A 25029-nucleotide genomic window follows, 5' to 3' on the forward strand; every position below is an offset into this window, starting at 1 on the left:
TTCCTGCAATGTTTGCCAGGTAATCTCTATAGCACTGAAAGTGCAGTGGATTATAAATAACCCACTGTTGTTCTGAATCAGCCCGAAAGCTCTAATCTTGTCATTGCTCTCTCCAGCTCAAAGTGGCTGTGAAGCCAGCTGTGCAGCTTTAAGTGGTAGAGATTGCCCAGCAACATCATAAAGGATGGTTTCAGTGCCCGACCCTGCATGTTACAAACCATCACAATTTTTACTCCAAGTTTAAATATTGTGTGAACCACGGAAGATAAACCATAAAGTGGGCCATTGGAATTCACTTGGAATCCCCTGCAACATGATCAAGCACAGACAACACTTTATTTATTTCTATTTTAAAATGACACATTTATTAAAAAAATAATCTTTTCAATTCATTTTTAATCTATTTCCTTACATTCAAATTGCAATTCTACATCTTGTTTTCTACATCAATTTAAAAGGCATTGTCCATTTAGTTCTGAATGGAGCACAAAACCCTGCTCTATGCAGTCTTGAACCACATCAAATTTATGTGAGCTGTACAAAGTTTTCTTTTTTATTATATGGCCTACTGGGAGGTATTATGTATGGACGTAATTCTTATTCTAAGCTTATTGAAATGTTTGCATTTTCCTGGGGAAACCAGATGCAGTAAACTGCATAGGCCTATATATATAAATATATGTCATCCTGTCATCTTTTTTCAGTATGGTGTCAGCTGTCAAAGAACGTAAATGCCAGCATGTTTCTTCCCTGTGCATTACACATACTGATTTAGAGAATTTAATTTAGATATTTTAAATCCAAATTATAGCTTAATATGGTTACAAAAATGTTACAAAGATGTCCAACATGTAGCATCAAATTTCTTATTTAAATTCCCCCCCACAACAACTGTTTTTAATAAATAACATACAGTTCTTGAAACCGCTGGAATCACAATACATTCTTTTAATGACCCGTTCAGTTAAAAAAAATAAAAATCGAAAACAAGATTTATCGTCATTACAAGAAACCAGAAGAAATATCAGAGCCCTGCGAATGTGTTCTTTGACAATGAAGTACCTTGAAGTGAAGTGACAAAGGTTGAAAAGCACTTTTCTGAAACATCATTTCAAAATATGGGCTCTTGTTTGTTTACGCGTTATTCGCTATCGTCTCATTGTGCGTACGCACAGTTAAACGCGAGAAAGATCGCTGGGTAATTCAATCATACAGTAAGTAGTTAATCGTGAACGTGAGAAGAAAGTCCACACACGGTGTTGAGCTGGACTGGAATACGGTTATTGGGGTCCGTCACTCATTCTCTCTCTCGCGCGCGCGTCCGCGTCCGTGGCTCTCAGAGGAAGTACTGCTTGTGCTGAAAGAACGGCTGGGAGCGCAACACACAAGGACGCAGCGCGAAAGAGGACAGCACGCGCAAAGAGGTGCACCTGTAATCCACGCTGTTCACTCGCCGATGTGCGGATAGTGTGAGCGCATCCAGAAGAGATATTCTACACCTCGCGCATACCCATGCTTGGGATTTGGCTTTCTTTTTCTTCGCTAATGCAAAAGGAAATATGCAGCGAAGCCTCACACTGCTCTGCACCAGTTTTCTGGGATTGTGCTTTGGTTCCAGTTTCCCAAGTAATATCAACATAGGTGAGTGAATTACAAAAGGGAAAGGTGGAGTGTAGAATGTTTCTTTATGAATAAAATAATGGTGATTATGGTATAATAAAATTATGGTCTTAGTAAATTTACTTATTTTACTAGAAAACTGCTTGTGTGGTTTTAACGTATTCTGTAATTTATCTCTCCCTATAGGAGGATTGTTCCCAACGGAATCACACGAATATGAAGTGTTTCGGTTTGCGCTCTCGCATCACCAGGATATCCCTAAACTGGTACCTCAAGTGGATATGGTCAAAATGGGGAATAGCTTCTCCATGACATATGCTTGTGAGTACAACCCATTTTTACAGTGTAGAGAAAATGTGTGTAGTGAATATCAACACACTGCAGCTGCTGTTCATGTCTATCTGCTGCGTTGATGGCAGAATGATAAAATGAAGAAGTCTGCATGTGAAAGTTTTGTCTCCCTGTTGCGCTTACAACGCGGAGATTAAATCGATCTTATTTGTATTAAACACTAATATATCTGGCATGGCAAACGTTTTTGAATGTATTATTGATATGCCTATATGATTCACAACTGCATAAAGTGCATGGCCAGACGCAAAAAAAAAAAAAAAAATGCGTGTTACGCCGAACGCGCGTGTGGAATCTGTGGTAAGGAAATAACCCAATGATCAAATTAAACTAATTTTAATGCACAGATGTACGTATTTTTTTGTTTTGTTTATTTTGTTATACTGTGCGTGCAATTAATCTCAATTATGCGTCATGGACGCGAGAGCTTGGTTGCCTGATAGCCTACATCATGAAACCGTTATGTTATGCTTATAATGCGGATCATTATGAATTAATATTTATTTTGCGGAATTTTTCGGAGGATTGTTGGTCAGTTATGTTGGATCATTTTGTGATTAAGTAGCTTGTAAGATATTTGTCTTTCTTAAAGCGCACAACGTGTGACAGCTTCCGTTGTGCAGAACAGAGGATCTAAGCGCTGTTAATGAAAACAAGCGTTACTAGCAATGAATTGATTATCAATGACTTTCAAGATCTTTAGGCTCACGAAGATGTCTAACAGCAGGAATATAGAAGGGATATAGACCGGGGATGTGAAATATCTCTCTCTCTCTCTCTCTCTCTCTCTCTCTCTCTCTCTCTCTCTCTCTCTCTCTCTCTCTCTCTCTGTCTGTCTGCATCAGTGATCCCCAATCAGGAGTAGCCTACTTCCATTTAAAAAAATAAAAAATCATTGTTAGATCTTTCTTTGAGAATGTTTTTCATATATGCACCTACAATATGCACCTATACTATGTTTGAAAGTTAATCATTGTAATAATAGCCATTTAATAATAATGCTGAGTGGTATATCCAGTATAACATGATGCTTATGATTCTTGAGCCTAACTCATTGGAGAATGTAAGACAAAAAATGCTTGGGAAACGCCGCTCTATATCTGTCTTTCTCAGTCTCTTTTTTCACCAAAGCCTCAAAGAATATATAGAGAGAATAGAGTTTTTAAAAATATGAGGCTTATGTCACTTGTTTAAGTCATCTAAAAAAAAAAATGTAACTCAATTGGGGGGCCCCCTGGTGGGGGAAGCAGCCGCTTAGTTCGCTTATGCCTCAGGCCGGTGTTGTGCCGAATTTCGACTCCCTGCCAAATCATTACCCCCCTCGTTGAAATCAGTATCTGATTGCCTAATCCTAACCCCACCCCTAATCCTAACCCCTCCCACACAACTAATCCTAAACCTACCATACTAGGGGGGTAAAAATTTGGCGGGGGTCATAATTCGGCACCACACCGGCCCTGATGACGCAAACTAGACACTTGATTAGGAAAATCAGTAAGCAGATGTCTTTCAGCTCTGTAGCATTTTAAATATTCTTTGTTCTGTAATACTACTGAGAGGACATCAACGATGTTCACATTAAATCTAAGGATTCGTCTCCCCCAGGCTACCAATATTTCTTTCTTTATTTTATGTGAATTTTGAGCTACGCATAGACCCTGCTGCCTCATCCTCTATTCATGCATTCTGTGTGTGCCCATCCATCAGCACCTCATGCCTTCTCTCTGGTCTTGAGGAAAACCAATCAGATGAAATGAAAACAATTGCATAATGGCCTTATTAACAGATAATAGGATGCAGATCCAAACACTAATGTGAGGGTCCCCAAACCCATCCACTGATTCTGTCAGAGCTGGAGGTGTGTGGTGGGATTTGTAATGGAGTGAAGAGACAAATGAACAAAATGAATTTCATAGGGTTCTCTCAGGTGGAAAATTCAACAAGCTCATAAGTCAATGATGTTCTTGCACTTTTTCCTCACTGTCTTCCTTTTCTTCCCTCAAGATAAGACATTTGTTATTCATTGACCCATTATGAAGCTCAGTCATATTTAAACGCTGCAGCAGTTTGTCCCGGATAATCGAAGGTCTCTTGTATTGCTCTGCTGTGCTCGCGTCCTGATCTGTTGCATGGTGAATGGCCAGCCCTCACGCAATGAGCTGTGAGAGGAGTGCTGTGAAGGCCCTGACTCTGTGTATTGCTGAATGGCCTCTTGTGCCATGGACTGAATGTGTGTCCGGAGACGCCTGAAGAAAGTTACCCTCAGTTGCTCCCCCTCTGTGTGGGCTCAATCCTTAGAGAAAATCATCCCTGTCAGCACCTGCCAGTGTGAACCAGAGGGGGGTGAGTACACAGAAAAAGGGGATAGGATTTTTCTGGGGCAAAGGTTGATTAAATAAGAAGTGATGTGGCACCTACGAAAGCACAGTTTTATTAATAAATGGAAACTGTAATGAGAGCACACCTACCCCTCATGTTCTCTTTAGGGTCTCGGAGACCTCAAAGTGATTTTAGTAGCTAATGTTAAAAATTTGTTTTCCTGACATTTCATTTCTGAAAAGTGGACATTTACTTTGTGGTAAAACAGCAGGATAAAGTCACAATAATGTTTGCTTACTGGGATTTGATTGAGTAAGAGAAACATATTAAAATAAATTGAAGTTTGATTGAGTAAGAGAAACGTAAAATAACTTGAAGTTTAAAATTAGTTTTAATATTTTTACCCTCAAATATTTTGGTTTCCGGAGAGCATCAAAATCAATAACAGAATCTGAGGGTTAAGACGGTCTTTTGTGATTTTATGTTTGGAATATTGTGTGTGCTGCTATTGTTCATTGTTATATTAAATACAGCATCAGCTGAATATAATATCTCTGTTGATTTCCCAAAGCCATGTTTGATTTAATTGCTGCTGTAGTCTTGTGTTTTCATGTGTTGGATGGTTTCTGATAACTTGTATTTTATTAAGCTGGAGTAAATTTAAATATCCTATATATTTAGAGAGGTAATTTTAATCAGATTGCCTCGTGGTAAAAAAGTAATTCAAATAGATGATACATAAATTGATAAACAAGGCCACCGGTTTCAAACACTCTCCCACTTTCCAGGAATAGACACGTTTTCACTTCCAATTTCAGAAGAATGTGCAATGCAATTTATTCAATGACCCCCAACCGTCTCGCTGACATTTGAAGTCCTCACAGTTAATGGTGGATTCCTTTATTTGATCCGTGAGCAGAATTAGAGCTGATCAATAGCCGGACCCCATTCAAAGGCTCCACAATCAATATGAGATGCTCACCGATTCCTGCATTCAAAGACTCAAGAGCCTATGGGAGACTGTGCTTTCATAGACCTCCAAGAAAGAAAGCCTTCAGACCAGAAGAATATTAGCACGCTTCTGGAAAAAGAACTGAATCGAGTGTATGTACTGTTGCTATTATTGGATCTGCGCAGAGCAAAGTCTCATAATACAATGCTCTAAATGAAACATCTTTTTTGTTTTTGTACTGTCTGCTGCTGTTGAAGTATGTTCATGTGTTTCCTTTTATTAGGTGTTTCAAAGTTTGTAGTTTACACCTTTGCATCTGATGTGATTGCTCTTGGGAGATGGCTGTAAACATGCATCAGAGTATCTCAGTATAAGCAGCAGCCGCTTCTGTCATAAGCCTGAACTGTCTTTCAGCACTTCACACTGAGAAGAAAATAATAACCCTCTGCAGCATGTCGTACAGTCACAGAGAAATGTGTACGGTAGTGAACCTCTAGGATTGTGAGTGTTGGGAGAGTTGGCTCCGGGGTATTGTGTTATTGTGTAACAGGAGAACGAAGCGGGGGAGGGATCGCCCTCAGCCACTGCAGGACCTCCAAATCCTGGTCAGAACAACAGAATCAGCTGGATCGGATTTCCTATAGCAGGATATTCAATTAAAGGGCCAAGAGGTTCCGTCTTTAAATGTTCTTTCCAGAAAAGGTCAGAACAATCAGAGTTTCAAAACCACAAAATGATAACATTATAAATTCAAATTGGATGAGACACACTGCTCACCTGGGACCGCACATCAGTCGAATTCTGTTACAGGTTGTGCTGTTGCTTAGTAACCGTAAACAACCTACAGTTAGCTGATAAATCACTCCCATTATAATCAATGTTCTGTCTGTACTTGTAGAATTTTAAGCAGTTGACACATTTCTACTGTCGCATGGCACTGGAAGTGTGTGAATGCACCTTGTCAGCTTCTGTGTCGCCTAGGCTGTATAATGGTTTATAATTGTACAATCGTTAAAATATTTTGGGATTTTAACAAAAAAATTATACTTTTATTCATCAAAGATGCATTAAATTGATCCTGTGTATATTGCGTGAATGACGGGTGGTTGGGCAGATATTGTGTTTTGTGGTAGGTGGTATGCCATACGGAACCGTTGCCACTGAAACTGCATATTAACGCACCAGTGGGGCTCGACAGCCTTAGTCAAACGGGTTGGCGCGTATGGTTGGGTTGCGGAGAGATTGTGAGATTGTGGTTAGGTCTCAGCAGCAAGAGGGAAGTAGAGGTCAGTAAGCTGGGCTGAGTTGAGTGGGGGATGGAGGGGGGTGACTCTGGGACGCCAGAGTCACTGTCGAGCCCTCTTGAGGTGTCGTGGGCTAGTCGACGAAACACTGAGGACGGAAGGTGCCCACTTGAAGACCCTAGAGATGTTCCCTACTCCGCTCAATCCAGAGGGTTGTTATGGGGGGACCACACTGTGGTTGCAGCCGTTGTCTGTGCTGACGCGCAATACACTGTATTAACACCAGACAGAAGATTCACGTCACTAGATGGAAAGAAGCGTAAATGGATGGAGAAGCATAGGTTACTGTAAAGCTACGTCTTAGTTGGTGATTATCTTGGCGAAAGCCGAGTACAAATCAGCATGAAGTTTTAACATCTACTCTCGTGTAATGGAAGTCATCAAAAGTGACCCTAAATACATTTACATTGTTGCAAAAGTATAATGTTTTTCTTTTGAACTTTCAATTCATTAAAGGATCCTAAAAAAAGTTTTATCACGCTTTCCACAAAAAAAATAGTAAGCAGTACAACTGATTTCAATAGTGATAATAGTAATAAATGTTTCTTGAGCAGCAAATCAGCATATTAGACAGATTTGAGAAGAATCATGTGGCAATGAATTTTCAGCAGCCATTACAATAGTCATCAGTTTTGACATCACAGGAATACGTTACATTTTCAAATATATTCAAATAGAAAATGGTTATTTTAAATTGTAATAATATTTCACAGTAAGTGAGGATAAGATTTTTACCAACCTCCACCTTTTGAACTGTCGTGTATATTAATGTATGAGCAATGTTTTGCGGTTCACATGAAACCAATCCCGGTCTGGACCAGTACTGGTCCAGAACCAAATGTGGATTTCTTGTTAATTGTGACCTTTGACCTAAAGCAAACATGAATAACAACATCTGCCTTTCACAATATCCCATGGCAGCTCTGCACACCAGCAGCTTAGGAAAATGCAATGCAATTTCATACATTTTGGGCATTCACAACGATAATAGGTAGGTGATTGAGTCTGTGGTGAATTTATATGGTGCCTTTGTATCTCTGATTTACTATAGCTGTTGGTTTTTAAAAGAGCTGTGAAAACGGATCCAGCGAGGGATGTACTTCTCAATGAGGAAAAGAGAGGAGCTGTCATGTTCAGTCTGAGACGAACAGAGACTCCCTTGTCTCGCACAGTCCTTTACATTAATGAGACACAGAGAAAACCACGTCTGCTCTCAACTGTCTTCTCCTCCTCAAAAACATGACAACCTTGCTGTTTTTTTTATTTATTTATAAAACTAGAACAAAGAATGCAAAAGGTGGTAAAACACTAAGGGAGTCTTTTGGTTTTCGAGCTGCAAATGACAAATAAAAGAATGAGTGTAACAAACTGAAGCATAAATTCAGTATGAGACAATCTTGCCTCGAAATTGTTATCTAGTGCAAGAGACTCCACTGTTACCATACCATCATACAGTATAGTGTCATTTTAAATAGTGGAAGCAGTCCAATTATGCTACATTATGAGGATGCCCCATATAGCCTGAGCTTCCTGTCTTAATGAGGACACATGCGTCTGTCTTGGCTGACATCACCATAGAGAATTTAAGAAGCGTTTTTTAATTCTAATCCCTGTAGGTCTTATTGCTTGTGAAGACGTAATCATGGACTGTATTATCCATGTTAGGAAAATGTTTTATGATCGAGAAGATCTGGCTCAGGTGTAGGGTTGAGAATCGATAAATACTACATTAAGAGAATTAAAAGGTACACTGAACCTAACTAAACTGACGAGAAGTGTTCTATACGATTAAATAAAGCCTATCAAAAACAATAAAAAACACATATTGTTACGGCTGCTGTGGTGAACAATCACAAACAAGAAAGTATCTCGAAGTATTTTAATATAGATAGCTAGAGATACAAACGCAGGAGAAATATAAACCACATCAACCTAAATATAAACAGCACCAAACACTGAACTGAGGAAACCAAGGGCTTAAATACACACGGAGTAATCAACAGAACTAAGAACAGGTGTGAAACTAAGGAGGTAACTATGGAAACTAACAATCACTTTGAATACATGCAAACAGGAAATGTACAAAATCAAACTAAAATACAAATTAACTAACAGAACTGAACATAAGCCTTACACATATTTTTTAACGAATTTGTTGTCGTCATTTTGTACAAATGTTTATTTAGTTATGCCCACTAGATGATAAAAATATTACAACAGAACAACATTGCACATTTTCACAATTTATGGCTCTTAACAACAAATTTGACTAATAAGAAATAATAATGCATATTAATATTTCTTATTAATATTATCTCAAATATGAATTCTTATCAAAGAAATAACCATATTTTAATTAATTAGAAATAAACTAAATGAAATAAACTGTTTGAGTGGTGGATGATATTTGAAAAAAATAATTACATTTTAAAAAATGCTAAAAATAGAAAATCGTTTTAATATTTCACAATATTACTGTTTTTATTGTATTTTTGATCAAATAAAATAAAAAAAATGAGTGTTTAGGGTGCCTTTTAGGACAGGACCACTGATGACGTGTGCACCGGCTCTAAGGCGGCACATTAACCCCTTCCTTAATATTTTTTTTTATTTACTAAAAATAGAATATAATGTCATGATCAAAATTTTCAACAGCTCAGTCTGAATTTGGGTTTTCTTACAATGATGCTGATTTATGTAGTTACAACAAAAATGGATAAAGTAAACTTGTGTTTCACACATTTAAATGGATTACACACACTGACCAATTATTTAAGAACTGCGTCACATTTACTCATTCTATTTAACGTAATTTAACAAGCAAATCAAATTATTTTCATAATATTCAGTTCTATTTATGCTTTTGCTTAAACATTTGCATTCTTCCAAAGGTGTGGATGCAAATTGCACTAAAACACTGCTATTCAATGGTTTTACTGTACTGTCTGCTACTACTGAATTTATTTTAGTTGAAAACTAACACGTGTGTGTGTGTGTGTGTGTGTGTGTGTGTGTGTGTGTGTGTGTGTGTGTGTGTGTGTGTGTGTGTGTGTGTGTGTGTGTGTGTGTGTGTGTGTGTGTGTGTGTGTGTGTGTGTGTGTGTGTGTGTGTGTCAGGCTGCTGTCTCTTTCGATGCCTGGTGATTGGAGTGGACGAAGGTTTGGCTTTCTCAATTATCCGTTTAATTACGCATTAAGTTTGTTTACACTGGTGTAACAAATTGTGGAAGAGAAAGTAAGAGACCAGCCCTGTCCCTGAATATCAGCTGATATTGGCCTCTTTTATCCTTAGCTACTTTGCTTAAGCACAAGAGCGTATATGTGTTACTGATGCCTGTCTGAGGACGGCGTTTGTCCTTTCTGTGATGTCGAGGACGCATACTGAGCTCAGCAGCCACTGGCTCACAGCACTATTAGCACTCTTTGAAAGTGTGACCGTTTTGTTCATCCCCTGCTCACCAAGACATGAGTGTCAAGTTCTCTGGCCAGCCTGCCCTTACACTCTTCTGGCCTACTTAAGTATAGGCTTGAGTATATCCATCTTTTCTAGTGGAAGGGTTTTCAGCTGGGAATTATTGTGCTTACATGTATTAAGGATTGTGTGTGTGTGAGAGCTTGCAGATATGTCCAAACATGCTATTTGAATGTATGCTGTAGAATGTGACGTTTTATCAACCAACACGTCTACTTAAAATAGCAGCTTGTTTCTGGGAAAACTGCTGTTTAGAAGCAGAGCTGCTGTTAGTTGTGTTACTATTTTTAGATAATTTCTCCACGTCCCTTAGTTGTTTCTAAAACAACATTCCTGTCAACCAGACAATTCTTCATAAGCTATACGGTTTACTTTAAAATGCAACTTTGCAGAGCATTTGTAATGTAAAATACTTTTTCCTTGAGCTAATTCTTAAGCCGTTCACACTGATAGTGAATCAGCTGCCAAATGGGTAATCAGTGACTTCAGGTCACTTTGTCAATGCAGATTGGTGTCAGTGTGAATTTTTTTTTTTTTTTTCATTATATTCCAGTGCCTTTATTGTGGTTCAAAAGTTTGGAGATTAAAAAAAAAAAAAAAAAAAAAAAAAAGAATGTGATTTTTTGTTCAGCAAAAGTACTTTAAATTGATCAAAAGTGACTTTAAAGTGACCCTATTATGCTATTTTAAAGTTTCCTAATGATGTTTGGAGTCTCCTACAACATGTTTACATGCATCAAAGGTCAAAAAAACTGTTTCATTTTCTAATATACATAATAATATAATATTCATAATATACATTTGCACATCACCACAATTTCAATTATTCTCAAACGACTCTGCAGATGAATGTAATTCATCTAAAGTAGCTCTCTAAATCCCTCCTTTCCGTGAGCTACTCTGCTCTGATTGGCCAGACAGCTCAGTCTGTTAAATTGTGATTGGTCTACCGCGTGTCGAAAACAAAATGCCCATTGCCACAACAACGTCATAACACGATTTTACCATATAAATCCGTGTGCGAGTCCGATGATGAAACACTGGAAGAACTAGTTATTCAACCCGAACCTCCATCACAAGGACGACTCAAGCAGGACGTTTCTCAGTGATACACTACAGTTTTAGGTACAATATGAGAGGTTGCCACTGTAATTCCTCACCATCAGCATTAACAAGTGTATGTCCATCAACAAACCGATTATTTTAATTGTACTTATTTATGTACCGAGTATTTTTCTAATTTATTGCGGTGAACATGTGGAAACTGTATCAATAACAGTCCGTACATTAGCCGAGCTCTATAGCATGAATGATTGATGTAACATAAAATCGATACGGTGGTAAAACAAATCTTGCTCCATGCTTAATCTTTCCTCAAAGTTGTAAGGACAACAGACAATCTGCATTTTAAGACAGAGATTTAGGTAATAGTGGCCCACAGCTGATTAGCAGAAGTATTTCAGTAAGACAGTAATAATGTGAGTTAGCCAGTTAGCAGGAGAGCAACACAATATAAAACTCAAAACTAAGTATTTTGAACACCATCTTTTAAGAGCAAGCGGTTTGCGAATCCTGCATTGATCTCCGAGATTTGAGAAGCTGTTGTCAGTAAAATAAAGGGAACACAGCAAAAGATTAGGATTATACTGCTGTGGTATAGATGTAAAGATGAATTTTAACCACTGATTCTTCACATGCTCGTCCTTGGGCAGTGAAAAAAAAAACTGGCTTTTCCTTCACATTGTAGAGCACAGCGTCTTCTCGACATGATGCCTATCCAGTATCCACAGGAATCAGCTGCCGGTTTGAGGTAAAAGTTTTCCCTGGTGTCTGCGCGCGCAATAAGTGGGCGGTCAAAATGCTAATGTTTCGTCTTGACGTCACAACGAAATGGCTTATGACTCGTTTGAAAAACGATTCATTTCATTGACTCAGAGTCGACCCTTACTTTTGAAAGACACTTTATATACGGTGCATTTTCAGATTTAAAACTTTGCAGGATGATTTCATTCCCTTAGAGCTATGTTACATACTACATGAAAGGTCATTTTCAAAAGTCCATAATAGGGGCACTTTAAACGAATTTATAATGTTAGCAAAAATGAATGTTAGTTTCTGGTTTCAATATTGGCAATAATCAGAAATGTTTCTTGAGCAAAAAACTAGCACTGGACTAATGATGCTGAAAATTCAGCTTCGCCATCAAAGGAATAAATTAAAATTAAAAAAGCTATTTTAAATTGTAATAATATTTTGCAATATAACTGTTTTACTGTATTTCGATCAAATAAATGTAGCCTTGGTGAGCATTAATGGCTTTGAAAAAAAATCTTAATAACCTACATTTTTTGAAAGGTAATATAAAATGTACACTTAAATGTGTCATGTGGGTTGGATTGGAAAGGATAAAGAGCAGGTTAAATATGTGTTTGTTTGTTTGTTTGTTTACTTCGGTTGTGAGAGTGATGGCATTCCTATTGTTTTTATAACCCTTCTGAATCAAAAGAAAACCAAAAGACAAAGACATTTCTATAACACAATTATTGCCCTCCAATTTTATGCTGTTATGGTTATACAGTTTGGGTTATGATTCAGGCATTGATTGTTTGGATATGTGCTGTGTGAGCACACAGTTGTGCCACCCAGCATGTCTGCCGTCATATTGTGCTATATTGTCTGTGGTGGATTTTAATCTCTTCCATATTTATCTGATTCTCACATTCTTAAGCTCAGGTTGTGTGAGTGACTCATTCTGAAGAAGTGAACTCTCATTTGGCCAATCTAGCGGTGTCTGCACCTGTGAGCTTCCACCCACCCAACACTGGATCACTTTTGCTGCATTGAGAGCTATTTGTGGCCTTCAGTATGAAGGACCTGTAACTCTGTATATCATTATCATTAAGGTCAATCAAACACAGTGAGAGGTATGGCTTAGTTATTGTCACACCTTTTTAAACACTTCTAAATCTAAACATAGACTATATGTTCTGGACAGAGAGACTTTTATTCAGACCTGTAAGGAGAAGGCTGTTGGAAATCGTTCAAGTGTGTTTGTGAGGCTTTTAAATAATGCTTTAGGGCCACAGCAGTAACTCTTAATGTCAGCCACCAGACAGGACAATTTAGTTGTTTCCATAAAATGAAACAAACATCACATTGAAGCTTAAACTGTCAATATTGTATTCTTTTTTATTGCAGCAAAAATGATGGACAAAATGACTTGCAGTACTCAGGCTATTTGTTGTGTTTGGGTAATAGAAAAAATAAAAAGATTTCAGAGGTTGCTTCTGGCTTTCGCTAAATTGGTTTGTTTTCCTGTTGCAGGAGTGATAACACCCGTTTTCACCCTCAGAGGCCTTGTCAGCAGACAGGTTCAGGACATGACTGCCGTTATCCTTTATAAAAAGATTTCTCTTGGATGTGTGGATGTGTAGAGGATCAAATTATTCTTTTTTATATTATTACTTTTTATTATTTAATTACAGTAACGAAAACAAAATTAATCATTATTATTTTTGATGGAATGTTGCAGTGTTTACTATAAATGATTTTATATCCATTATTGTTTATTTTGTATTATTTATTTTTTAATATTTTTCAATTTTTTGCCCTCATAATCTTTAATCAAAAACCATTAGGGTCCCCTTCCCCTCGCAACAACATCTCTTGTCTGGCCCTGTCCCAAATGACACACTTTATATGCACTTACAGTCCTGTGGACTTACAATGGCTGCCATGTACACATGTCCGTTAAGTCGATGAGACCATAGGGTGTCCCATATATCATTTTAGTTGTCAGAAGGGTGCTCGCGAGCGCCCCCCTTTATGGTCGATATGGGCCCTTGATGCACACTTTTAGCGAGCCCGCACTGAAGCGAGCTCCTCAGCAGACTTCTACTCGACAGTCAAGGCAGTGTTACGTCACGAAAGTGCGAACTCGTGGGAAGGCCGCATGTGTTTAGGGTGCCATTTTGGGCCTCTGATGACGTGCGGACCGGCTCTAAGGCGGCACATTAACCCCTTCCTTTCAGCAACTTGTCACTCGCATCAGATCAGAGAAATTAGCAAATGACAATAATCCAATCAAAATCAAGTACCTTTCTACTTTTTTTCATTGCCAGCTGTTTCCCTCAGATGAAATATGAGTACAATTTTTGTTTCATGCTAATGATAGCATGTGAAGAGTTTGAAAAAGTGACCCAAGTATTGAAAAAGGTCTCCTAGAGATTGTTGAAAAAAAAAACTGTAATTTCAGGTCTTGAGGATTGTCGGTTCCTTTTTAGACAAAATAAAAATTTTAAGACATTGATAAGTCCTCTGCCATTGTGATTGAATGGCAGTATGATATGAGCAACAGTACATGCAGTACATGCAAATTATGAGAAGTCCTCATCCTGGCTTAAATAACACATTATGTATAGCTGACCTGGAACTGTCCACTTAGGGCATAAATACAGCAGGATACAAGCGTGATTATTACTACACATTCCCTTGAGCACCCACCGCAATATGCTCCACTGTGTAGACTCCCATCAGTGAGTATGGACAGGCTTGTGTGTGTGCGTGTGTGTGTGAGAGAGAGAGAGAAAAAGTCTTGTCTTTGTGTAATTACTCTGGTGATATTTGCAGACACTTGTATGTGTATAGCAAGAGTGAGATCGCTGAATTATTTTAAGTGTGTGTATGTGTGCTTTATATTTGAACTGTGAAGGTAGCTTGTGTGCGTATGTTGGAGTGTGCCAGAGGATATAGTATGTGTGTGTGTGCGTCTATGTGTGTGTTTGTGTGTGTGTTTGTGTTTATACAGTGGACTGGAGGCCAAAGGAGCGAGCAGAACATCTAATTAAAGCAGTAGATGTAGATCGAAGAGGTGCTGCTTACTGTCCTTTAAAATTTAGTCCACTGCAGAGTTATTCAAATAATCCATATGCCGACACTTCATCAGGCATCAACATACACCAAATAACTGCACATGAAAGGACACACAGGCTCCAATAATCCACAGGTTTTCCGAGAGAAATAGTGAGAAATAGTGAGTGAGTGAAACAGATTGAGAAGGAAATGGCTATTTAGTCTCCACAGTTCTCCTGAGGGAGTCTACCTGAGACTGCTTTCGGAATGCAGTTTAAAGCAGGTTTACTCCATAGTGCTGCCTGGCAAGAACCTCTCAGACACGCTGTCGTTTAAATAGACTGGCCTCATATATATTAAGTGGAACTGATGTAATTTAGGATGAGGAAAAACAGAAACACTGGAAAAGCCAGTTCAGCAGCACAGCTACAACAAATATACTGTTTCTTCACTGTTGCCAGTTGATTTTGGAATTAGAAAGTGAAATATTTCTCGTTTAACGGAATAGTTAACCAAAAAATGTAATCCCTCACCTTTGGTGCCAAACATGTCGGACTTCCTTTGTTTTGTGGGACACAAAAGGAGAACGTATGGAACATGAAGCGCAGTTAGAGATTTGTGATTATATAAAGTCCATGAAACATTACCATGTTTTTTTTTTTTTTTTACCTTGAACGTCTGGCAACCACAGCTGCTGTCATTTTCTTTTTTTCTAGCTGTAAATTTAACAGGATTTTTTACAGTAGCTTCTAGGCTTATAGCATCAGCTTGGCTAAGGTTCTATGAGTCTCATGACCACAGACAAGCTGAACGTTCAATACAGTCATCAGTCATCCCTGTCGAGGGTCTGGTAGGGCCGAACAGACCTGTGGAGATCTGTTTGCGAGATGGTGCCAGAACGGGCAGATGCTGCCAGGATCTTTAGCAGGGCCAGAGAGCACAGGTTGGCCAGAGGTGTTCACATCATGTTTTACGCCTCCACTCAGGCTAACACAAACCACTGCAGGCGGCCAGTGTGTTCCTGTCATTAGAGGGCCGGATGACACAGCCATGTGCTCCCTGTCAGTTGGAACTTTTCAGAACAGTGAAGCAGATGTGAGCGAGAGAGAACCGCACACTTGCAGTCTGCTTCCACATCACACACACGTAGAAGTGGCAACGGCCGTGTGGCAAATGGTTTCCATTGAATTTTTTGTAAATTAGTTACTGATTAAAAACCAAATGCGTTCATGTTACTATTCTTGCTTGGATAACATTAAAACGGTCTTGAATTTTTTTTTTTTTTTACCGGTATTTATTTTTACTTCTTTTCAAATGACAAATTATGGTTGTCCTTCACTTGATAAACAATTTTGTTCCTAGTAAAGATTTCTTCAAAGTTGAAGAATTTGAGATTAAATTAAGAGTTTATTTTCCAGACGGCCAAAAATAGCCATATTTAATATTTGAAAAACAGATTTAATTTATTTTATTTTTTATTTTTTTGTAAAGAAATTAATACTTTCATTAAGCAAGGATACATTAAATTGAACGAAAGTGACAAAAAACACTGTTATATCTATTTAAAATAAATGCTGTTTTTAACTTACTATTCAACATTTATTATGGTTCAACAAAATGTATCACCATTTTCACAAAAATATTAAGCTGTTTTAAACATTGATGTTAATGAGAAATGTTTCTTGAAATCATCAAATTATTATGATTTCTGAAGGATCACATTACCAATGGCTGCTGAAAATTCAGCTTTACCGTTACAGGATAAATAAATACATTTTTAAGTATTTTAAAATAGAGTTTATTAGAGTTATTACATTTAAATTGTTATTTTACAATACAAAATATTGTTTTTACTGTATTTTTCATCAAATATATGCAGTCTTGGTTAGCATAAGCATTCGGTTGGTTTGGCTTTATTGGTAGGAAAATAGAAAAAAACAACAGGAAATGGTGCATGGAATAGGAGGGAAAAGATTATGAAACGAGTGTGTCTCACTCGCATCACTCTCAAGTGCATCAATCTGACTATCTCAGATAGCATTGCAAGTTTAAAAAAAAACATGAGCAAGACACTAAAGCTGTGTTAGGTAGGCTAATATTTAACTGTTATTAAAGTTAAGTAATTTAGAATGAATTATGCCTAATGATATCAAATAAAGGTCAGGCATATGTTCTGCTGTTGCCAGGAACCAGTTGAATGAGCACAGGTTATTAACATTGTATGCATTGATTTTTTTTTTTTTATATATGTGAAACCATTCAAGACAAGCACATATGGGATGATGAGGATCTAGATTCAATATGCCATATGTCTTCGGTAATAGCTAACACAGAGGGATGCAGTCCCCCACCTTCCTTTCTCTTTTCACTTTCTCTCTCTCTCTCTCTCTCTCTCTCTCTCTCTCTCTCTCTCTCTCTCTCTCTCTCTCTCTCTCTCTCTTTCTCTCTCTCTCTCTCTCTCTCTCTCTCTCTCTCTCTCTTTCTCTCTCTCCGGGTCCACAAAGCTCAGCCCAGACAGAATTAATGTGCAAGTCATCAGCACAGAGGAAGCCGAGCTGTGTGATAAGAACACCCCCAATATTACCTCAGAGCTCACGGCAGCGTCTGTTATAGACGTGCCACACTCATTATTGCTTAGCACCAAGCGTGTGACTTTTATATACAGTGCATGGAGAACTGTTTAATGAGTGTGCCTGTGTTTAATATCACATTCTCTTTATAAGATGTAATTGTGCTCAGAATGAGGCAATGTCTATCATACAGATAAAGTGTTTTGGCTGGATAATAAAATGAGTCATAGTGCATGTGATGAAGGCCAGTGGTCACAAACTCACATACACAAAAACACACATGCTGGAGGAGTTGGCACCCTGCACTGCTTGTGGGCTGTTGCATGATGGGGCAGGCAGTTTGGGTGATGGCCATGCCTATCGCTCCTACTCCCCCTGTGCCCCTCAGGCGGCCCCTGCTGGGATTTGGGCCTTGGGCAGCGAACAGACTGCAACTTCAATCTGTTTAGTTGCGGGACTGAAACGTGAGGGCCGGAGCCACGGTGAAAAATAACCTCCGCCAGGGCAAAGATAGCAACAACAGAGTATGATACAGCATTAAAATACACCGGGAAACCTGGTTCAAAACCGATTGAGGCCATTTTGCCACCAACAGGGAGAGGAAAAGATACTCATCGTTCAAGGCAGCAGAGATAGAACAGAGCCCTGCTGTTTGGTAAATGTCAGCGAGACCCTTTGTGTACATTGATTATCTGCCTCTTCAGAAACTCCATCCGCACCATTTCCAGTCCAGTGATGCATATAGAAACGTTTACTAATTGCTTTTCGGAAATTAATAATAAAACCAGCAAGATGCTAACAATGCGGCATAAATGATGTCTGTATTGTAAATCGTGTTCTGTTGTCATCTCCAGTCTGTTCGCAGTTCTCAAAAGGGGTGTACGCCATCATCGGCGTGTACGACAGGAAGACCGTCAACATGTTGATGTCATTCTGCGGTGCACTACACGTCTGCTTTGTGACGCCCAGCTTCCCCATGGAAAACTCCAACCAGTTTGTCATCCAGCTGAGACCCGAACTGCAGGATGCCCTGGTGGGCGTTATCGAGCACTACAAGTGGTCCAGATTCGTCTACATGTACAGCTCGGACTCTGGTGAGGACTGCTTTTTATGATCGAAATCTTTGGATTTTGGAGGGAATTGTCTAAGAATGAATTGCACCCACTTATAACAGTGTTTGTTTACACACTCTTATTTGCAGCATTTGGTTATTATTTGACGTATAACTGCTTCCATGATCTTGTGTTTAGAAATAAAAATCATTTTTAAATAATAATAATTATTATTATTATTATTATTAATGTCAATTTAGATAATAATATTGGCGATTTCACTATTTTTTCACACAGTGGCAAGGTATTCATATTTTGGGGTTGATGGCATCAAAAAGTTTGAAAAAGCCCTGACATAATCAATAGACAATATATTTATCTCTAATACATCTGTCTAATGTGCTCTAAAATGTGCAATGTTTAATAAGCTTAATTTGCATAGAATGGAGGCATGTTTTCCAATTCAAATACAGTATGCAACATTCTCATTGTGTAGTGCTGTAGCGATGCATTTAGCAAGTCTTTCTTAAACTGGTTTATGGGAGCTTAGTGAATAATACACTGGTTTTTGTGCTGAAATTCCATGCGCTAAACTGAATTCGCCCCTTAGTGTTCTCTTTTGAATACGTTGGTTTTCTGAGACCCAATTTTTACCACCACATTGCTGGCGTGCACATTGAGTCAGCTTTTGTTCCCTGTTAGTTTGTGAACATGTTGGTATGTAATGACAGATATAGATATGACTCATGAGAGAGCTGCCTGCTTGTTTGTTGCTGGGATGAACAATAGTGTTCTGATCTGAGTGGATGCATCTCTCCCCTGCACTTGGAGCTCATTTGTGCATCTTTCTCCATGAATATCTGCCAAAATGAAACCATTGTGACAGAGTAAAATATATCCAGCTGAAGGCTGAGGAAATAAAATCCCAATTTTATTTCCTAATCCCAATATACCAAAGAAGCCCAGATGGCTTCTTTGGTAGACGGTTGACATTTATTTAAATCACGCATGTCTTTTACATCAGATTTGATTTTATCACAGTTTTTAAGAAAGTTACCTACAAGTTGTTACTAACCCAAATTTTACTTCCATTTGGTGCATGACGAGTTTTAATTTTGGACCTTTTGCCACCTACCATCCCATAGCAGAGGAATTTTGATTGCCTGTCTCATCTCACTTCAAAATAAATACCTGAAATTCCTAGATCTGCTCTAGAAAAGTCATGGGCATCCGGTGCTGCTCCACAAACAGGTACAATCTTACACACCTGTCAGCACCAGGTGTGCTTCCACCCCCCTCTCCCCCCCAGCCAATAGGCTGCAGTATCCCTATAATGTGTCACCATCTGCCACAGACATTCAGCTCAGCCGACCATGATGGGAGCATGGTGTGATCTGCATATTAGTATTTTTTAAGAAATGTAGTTTCCCATAATGCTCTCGCCGCCAGCCCTCTTCTTTCCAACTCACTTTTTTGCTTTGTCGCTGTCAGTTCTGTCACCGCTGTACGCACACAATATGTTTGATGCCTGCCTATATGCACACCACAGGTGTCTCAGTGATGGTTTTATCTTGTTGAAGTGCTGAGGGCTCTGGGTTAAGATTGTGGGATCATTAACTCTGTGACTGAGAGGAACCAAACTGCAGGAATCCCTATCATCAGCCTCTTGTTGCCTAGATACAGCGCTGCACTGTCTACGGGGTTATTTTAAGCCTTTTAAGGACATACGTGTGAGAGTGTATGTAGCCCGTATGTGAATCCAGTCACGCTGTAAGCTTCCTATGCGTATAAACCCGTCCCCGCTGCCATGTGCTGTTTTGCATGTTGGCGTAGTACTCCATTGGCATCACACCACCCCAGATGAGTGAGAATGAGGCTAAGGAGAGACGTCTTCCCCCGCTGACCCTGTTCTCTGTGTGCATCGTGAACCATTTGTTCAGCCTGCTGGGAGTGTGAGCTCCTTAATGTCAAATCACCCTGCAGTCTTAAAGTGGTCCAGCTGTACTCACACTGAGTCAAAAAGGAAGCAGCACTGGCTCAGATGCAAAGGGGTCAAAGGGCAAGTGCTCAAAACAGAGGCGGACCGAAGTAGAGGAGGGAGTCAATATTTCTCGCTCCTGCAGTCAATATGGGCTTTCTTTACTTGGGTAAAATTGGACTGTTTAAATACGTTTCTGTGACTATTTGCTCAAATCAGTTTTTCCTGTAATATTCTGAAGAATTGCACTTGTGGCTTTTTCTATGCATTTAGTCCTCATTCCAGCTATAAAAAGGACACAAATGCTCCCTTTTAATATCATAAATGTATAGTTAGCATGACTTATGCACTATATTTCAAATCCACTGAAGCCACATGATAGCTTTGTGTGAGAAACAGACTGAAATTTAAATCATTGTTCACTGATAATCTTCCCCTCTGGTGCCTGTTAATCACTGCTACTGAATCATATGATCGTGAACTCAAGAATTGAAACAGTTAGATTCATGAATGAAATGAAGTTCCAAACGTAGGTTCGGGGGGAGCCTAAACATTCAGTCATGTCAATCATCAGCAGTCAATCCCTCCTCTATTTCTCTTATTCTTCCTCTGCGTAGTGCTGTTATAGGAGAGTCTACCTCGAAGCTCGAGCCTAGCCTCTGTTTCGAGCCTCCTTCAAGGACAGCAATTAAGACTGAATGGGCAGGCGAACTCGTGAATCTTTTATACCAGTTTTGTGAACTAGATCAACTGATTTATTGAAAAGATCTGACTTAAAATAATTAATTCACAAACTGGATAACACTTCCTAGTTATGATGGATGTCAAGTTCTTAGTGAAAAGGACTCATATAGACTCCCTTTATGATACTTTTATGGTGTGTTTGCATCCTTTTAAGCTTGAAAGCTACAGTCCATGTTCATTGTAATTGCATGAAAATGAGTGACTGGATTTAATTTAATTTAATCACAGTTAATTATATATATATATATATATATATATATATATATATATATATATATATAATTATTAACATATAATTACATATAATTATTGCAATTATAAGTATATATATATATATATATATATATATATATATATATATATATATATATACATACAGTATACATATAATTTATTTATTTTTCATCACAGTAATTGACCAAAAATGTATCCTTTTAGTCTCCCACAATTAAAATAAAGTCATATGATGTTGATGTAAACTGGTGTGAAGGTAAACAAGCGATGACTGAATTTTGATTTTGGGGTGAACTCATCCTTTAACTTTAAATCCTTTAAATCCTTTTTGCATTCCCTATTGTAGTCTAGTGCACAGAATGATTCTTCTGGAACAGACACAGTTTCCTGTAATTTATGTTGTGGTCCATCCCACCCCATAAATGAAATATGTATTCCTGTTATTGCTGCTGCGGGATCCATTGCTTCCATAAATTAATGTGTGCATCCTTGGTGCTCTCCTTTTAATTGCAGCTCATACAACAGCTGGGTGGTGGTGCATTAAACAAAGGCTATAAAATTCAAGTGCATGCTTTTTCTTTCTTTATTTTTTTACTTAAATTCGTTTTATGTTTTGAACAGCACCCAAAGTCCATTAAACATTTTATAAACAATTTCCCATATAAATACTCACAGGGGAGATACTGTATGCCTTATACTATGTCTCTTTGTTAAGCTTGCCACAATTTATAGGCAGCCATAGACTTTCATAGTCAGTTTTTGAGAGGGATTTTAAAAAACTGGATACTGGATTACTGGATGAACTTGGTCTTGTTGTGTAAAGTATTCACACAGCAAAAAGCATAGATGGCTGTAAAAGTGTGCAGTTGAGTGTTTGGAGGGGTTTTGATGAGTTTTGAGGAGTTGGCCATGATGCTGAAGTACTGAGAACACATGGAGCATAAGCTGCTCCCAGCACCAGCATAATAAGAGCAATAATGTATGCTTGTGCTTTCAACTGTCATCACGTCTTGGGATCATATGATCCTTCAGAGCTGCTCAGTTCTTATGTGAGAAATGCGGCTCGTGTTACAGTATGTGTAGACACTATCACTTTGTTCCAAAACCTGGTGAGCTGCCTCCACAGGCAACATTTTAAGGCATCATAACCATGTTCTTGGTTTGAAGGCTGCTCCAAAAAGTTGATGATGTTGGCTCTAATGGTTACTTAGTTGTTTTTGATCTAGAGAGATTTTTGTTGGTGTCTGGGGAGAAAGCTGATTGGTCCTTTGGGGGTTTCCCACATGCACATGCCAAGATCAATGTCTTCACTAATCGAACCCAATTTCTTGTCTGTGAACAGTGTGGCTTTCACTCTCCACTGGTCTGTATCTTCCTGGCAGATTTTTCTGAAATCACAGCCAATAAAGTGGCATTCAGATGGTTAGATGGTTAGTTGCTGGAGATAACAGAGTGTCAATACTATAGTCGAGCTGCTTTAGAATGACTTTTTAGTGAATTAGCTTAGGCATATTATCACGTCATCATTTACACAGTACATTTCACACAACTTGTCACATTAAGTGTCTCATCTTCCACCGAAATTGTTAGTTTACGTGCAGTTAGATTGCTTGTGAAATGCAAAATTAAAATCTAAAATTCTTGTAAATTAACTGTGGAGTTTATTAACTTAAAATTGATGTAACTCAACTTTTTTGATTTCTGCTAACCTAATATTTCCCATTTTTATTCAAGGACTGGCAGTTCTGCAGAAGGTTCTGGACACAGCAGCAGAGCATAACTGGCTAGTGACCTCCGTGAATGTGGAGACAATGACAGAAGCATCCTTCCTCAAAGTGTTCCAGGACCTTGACAAAAGAAAGGAGGGCCAGATCATCCTCGACTGTGAGCTGGAGAGACTCACCTCCATCTTGAAGAAGGTAATTGGCTCTCGCCAGTCTTATTACAGTTGTACATGTTGTCAGATGCTCCAACTTAATTTGGGATTCAAATGTTCGATGCAAATGGAGCATGTTCTTTGCTTTAAATGTGCTAAGACTACAATATGTCTTTTAACCAAGTCAAACAGCTAGTCATCTGTAATGCTGCTGTAACCGTGCCATTATGAATATATATAAATATATATATATATATATATATATATATATATATATATATATATATATTCAAATATATAACAATAATCATTTGCAGGCTCAGATGACTCAACTTAAAATGCAATTCTGAGCTTGAGTACTTGGACGAAGCCTGTGGCCACTCTTATTAGATGGAGTGGCCTGTGCAACAGGCCCCAAGATGCTCTCTCTCTCTCTCTCTCTCTCTCTCTCTCTCTCTCTCTCTCTCTCTCTCTCTCTCTCTCTCTCATAGAGCACCAAAGAGGGAGCAGATAAATAACACTGGGCTGACATTTGGGGTTGGCAGCAGAGCCATAGTGACGCGTCACTTTCTCTGTCAGCTCTCTCCACTGCCTGGAGGAGGAAGAAGCGTCCTGTTACTGTAATTAATGAGAGCGTGTCTTTTCTTCCCTTTTTCTTTCATGACTCAAACGGAAGACCCTCGACAGGCCATGTTGTGTTATTGATAGTACAGTGGCCACAGTTAAGGCTGTTGCATCATTTGGTGGCAATTTCCACAGCATGTCTAGACAAATTTTTTCCTCTCTGAAAGTAATCATCCATCACCACGCATCCACCAATCATAGCGTAAAACAACATTGGTGTAATTTTCCCCCACTTTGATTCTTTCACTAACACCGGGGGCCAGACGGTTTAACTGAGGAAAATCTCTCTGTACATGTGTTTGTATCGCTCTCTTAGCATGCAATATGTTGTGTGGAGCTTTTTAGATATAAATATTTCCTATTTTTAAGACCACAGTAGTTTGACAAACACAGTTTACACCTTTATTACGAGATGAAATCATCATTATTTTTGTCCACTTTCCAGTATTTCCCTCTGCTACAGGTTTTTTGTCAACTTTTAGGAGCATGCATCATATAGATTGCTTCAAGCTTAAGGTGCAGTCACATTTACCATTCTTCAGCAAAGTTTTGCTAGCAAAATCCAGTCGTTTCAATAGGAATGCATGATATTGGGAGTTTCACATAATGTTGAAAAAGTTCCACACGCAGATTGCTTGTGTTCAAGTTGGTCACACAAATGTGCCGTGTTAACCAACAAAAACTGCTTACTTTTCTGCTTACTCAACTCTAGAAATTGGCCCTAGAATGAAATGGTCTGTTTTTACCTTATTTGGAAGGGTCATGAATAGTAATGAGGAGTTCAGCTCTGAAGGGCTGTGGTGCACTCTGAAATACAAGCGTTCAAAATAATCACACGTCAGTTTTCAAAAATTAAAACATTTCAACATATTGACTAACGTTAGATGCCTTGTCAAATAAATATAGCTTCAACTTATGTAGTGTAGAATGTGACGTTAGCTAGAAGGATCGAGTGAGCTAACATTATCTGTGAGCAACTAAATTAACGTAGTTAGCCCCTGATGTGTTGTTGATGAAATAGACAAAACTACAATTATTTGACAAAAGGGAATTTACATATGTATCTAAAAGTATTATTTTGTA

General features: G+C 38.5%; 1 protein-coding gene across 6 annotated transcripts in view; it reads left to right on the forward strand.

Moving 5' to 3' along the window:
- The first annotated feature begins 1285 nt into the window (after nt 1-1285).
- Nucleotides 1286-25029, forward strand: part of gria1a (glutamate receptor, ionotropic, AMPA 1a) — an 88963-nt gene continuing 65219 nt past the window's right edge. For 3 of the 6 annotated variants that reach the window (XR_013210375.1, XM_077248008.1, XM_077248010.1), the window contains exons 1-4: nt 1426-1641; nt 1807-1941; nt 18293-18532; nt 23181-23365. Coding sequence is in view for 4 of the 6 variants with exons in the window: in XM_077248008.1 (XP_077104123.1) it covers nt 1560-1641; nt 1807-1941; nt 18293-18532; nt 23181-23365 (642 nt within the window). In the remaining 2 variants the exon portion in view is untranslated. Of the gene's footprint in view, nt 1642-1806; nt 1942-18292; nt 18533-23180; nt 23366-25029 lie in introns of all 6 variants that reach the window. The other 3 variants (XM_077248009.1, XM_077248007.1, XR_013210374.1) reach the window with 3 other exon arrangements.

Source organism: Siphateles boraxobius, unplaced genomic scaffold, assembly GCF_051911475.1.
Source record: "Siphateles boraxobius isolate OS27281-9 unplaced genomic scaffold, OSU_SipBor_1 3, whole genome shotgun sequence".
NCBI classification, from domain to species: domain Eukaryota; kingdom Metazoa; phylum Chordata; class Actinopteri; order Cypriniformes; family Leuciscidae; genus Siphateles; species Siphateles boraxobius.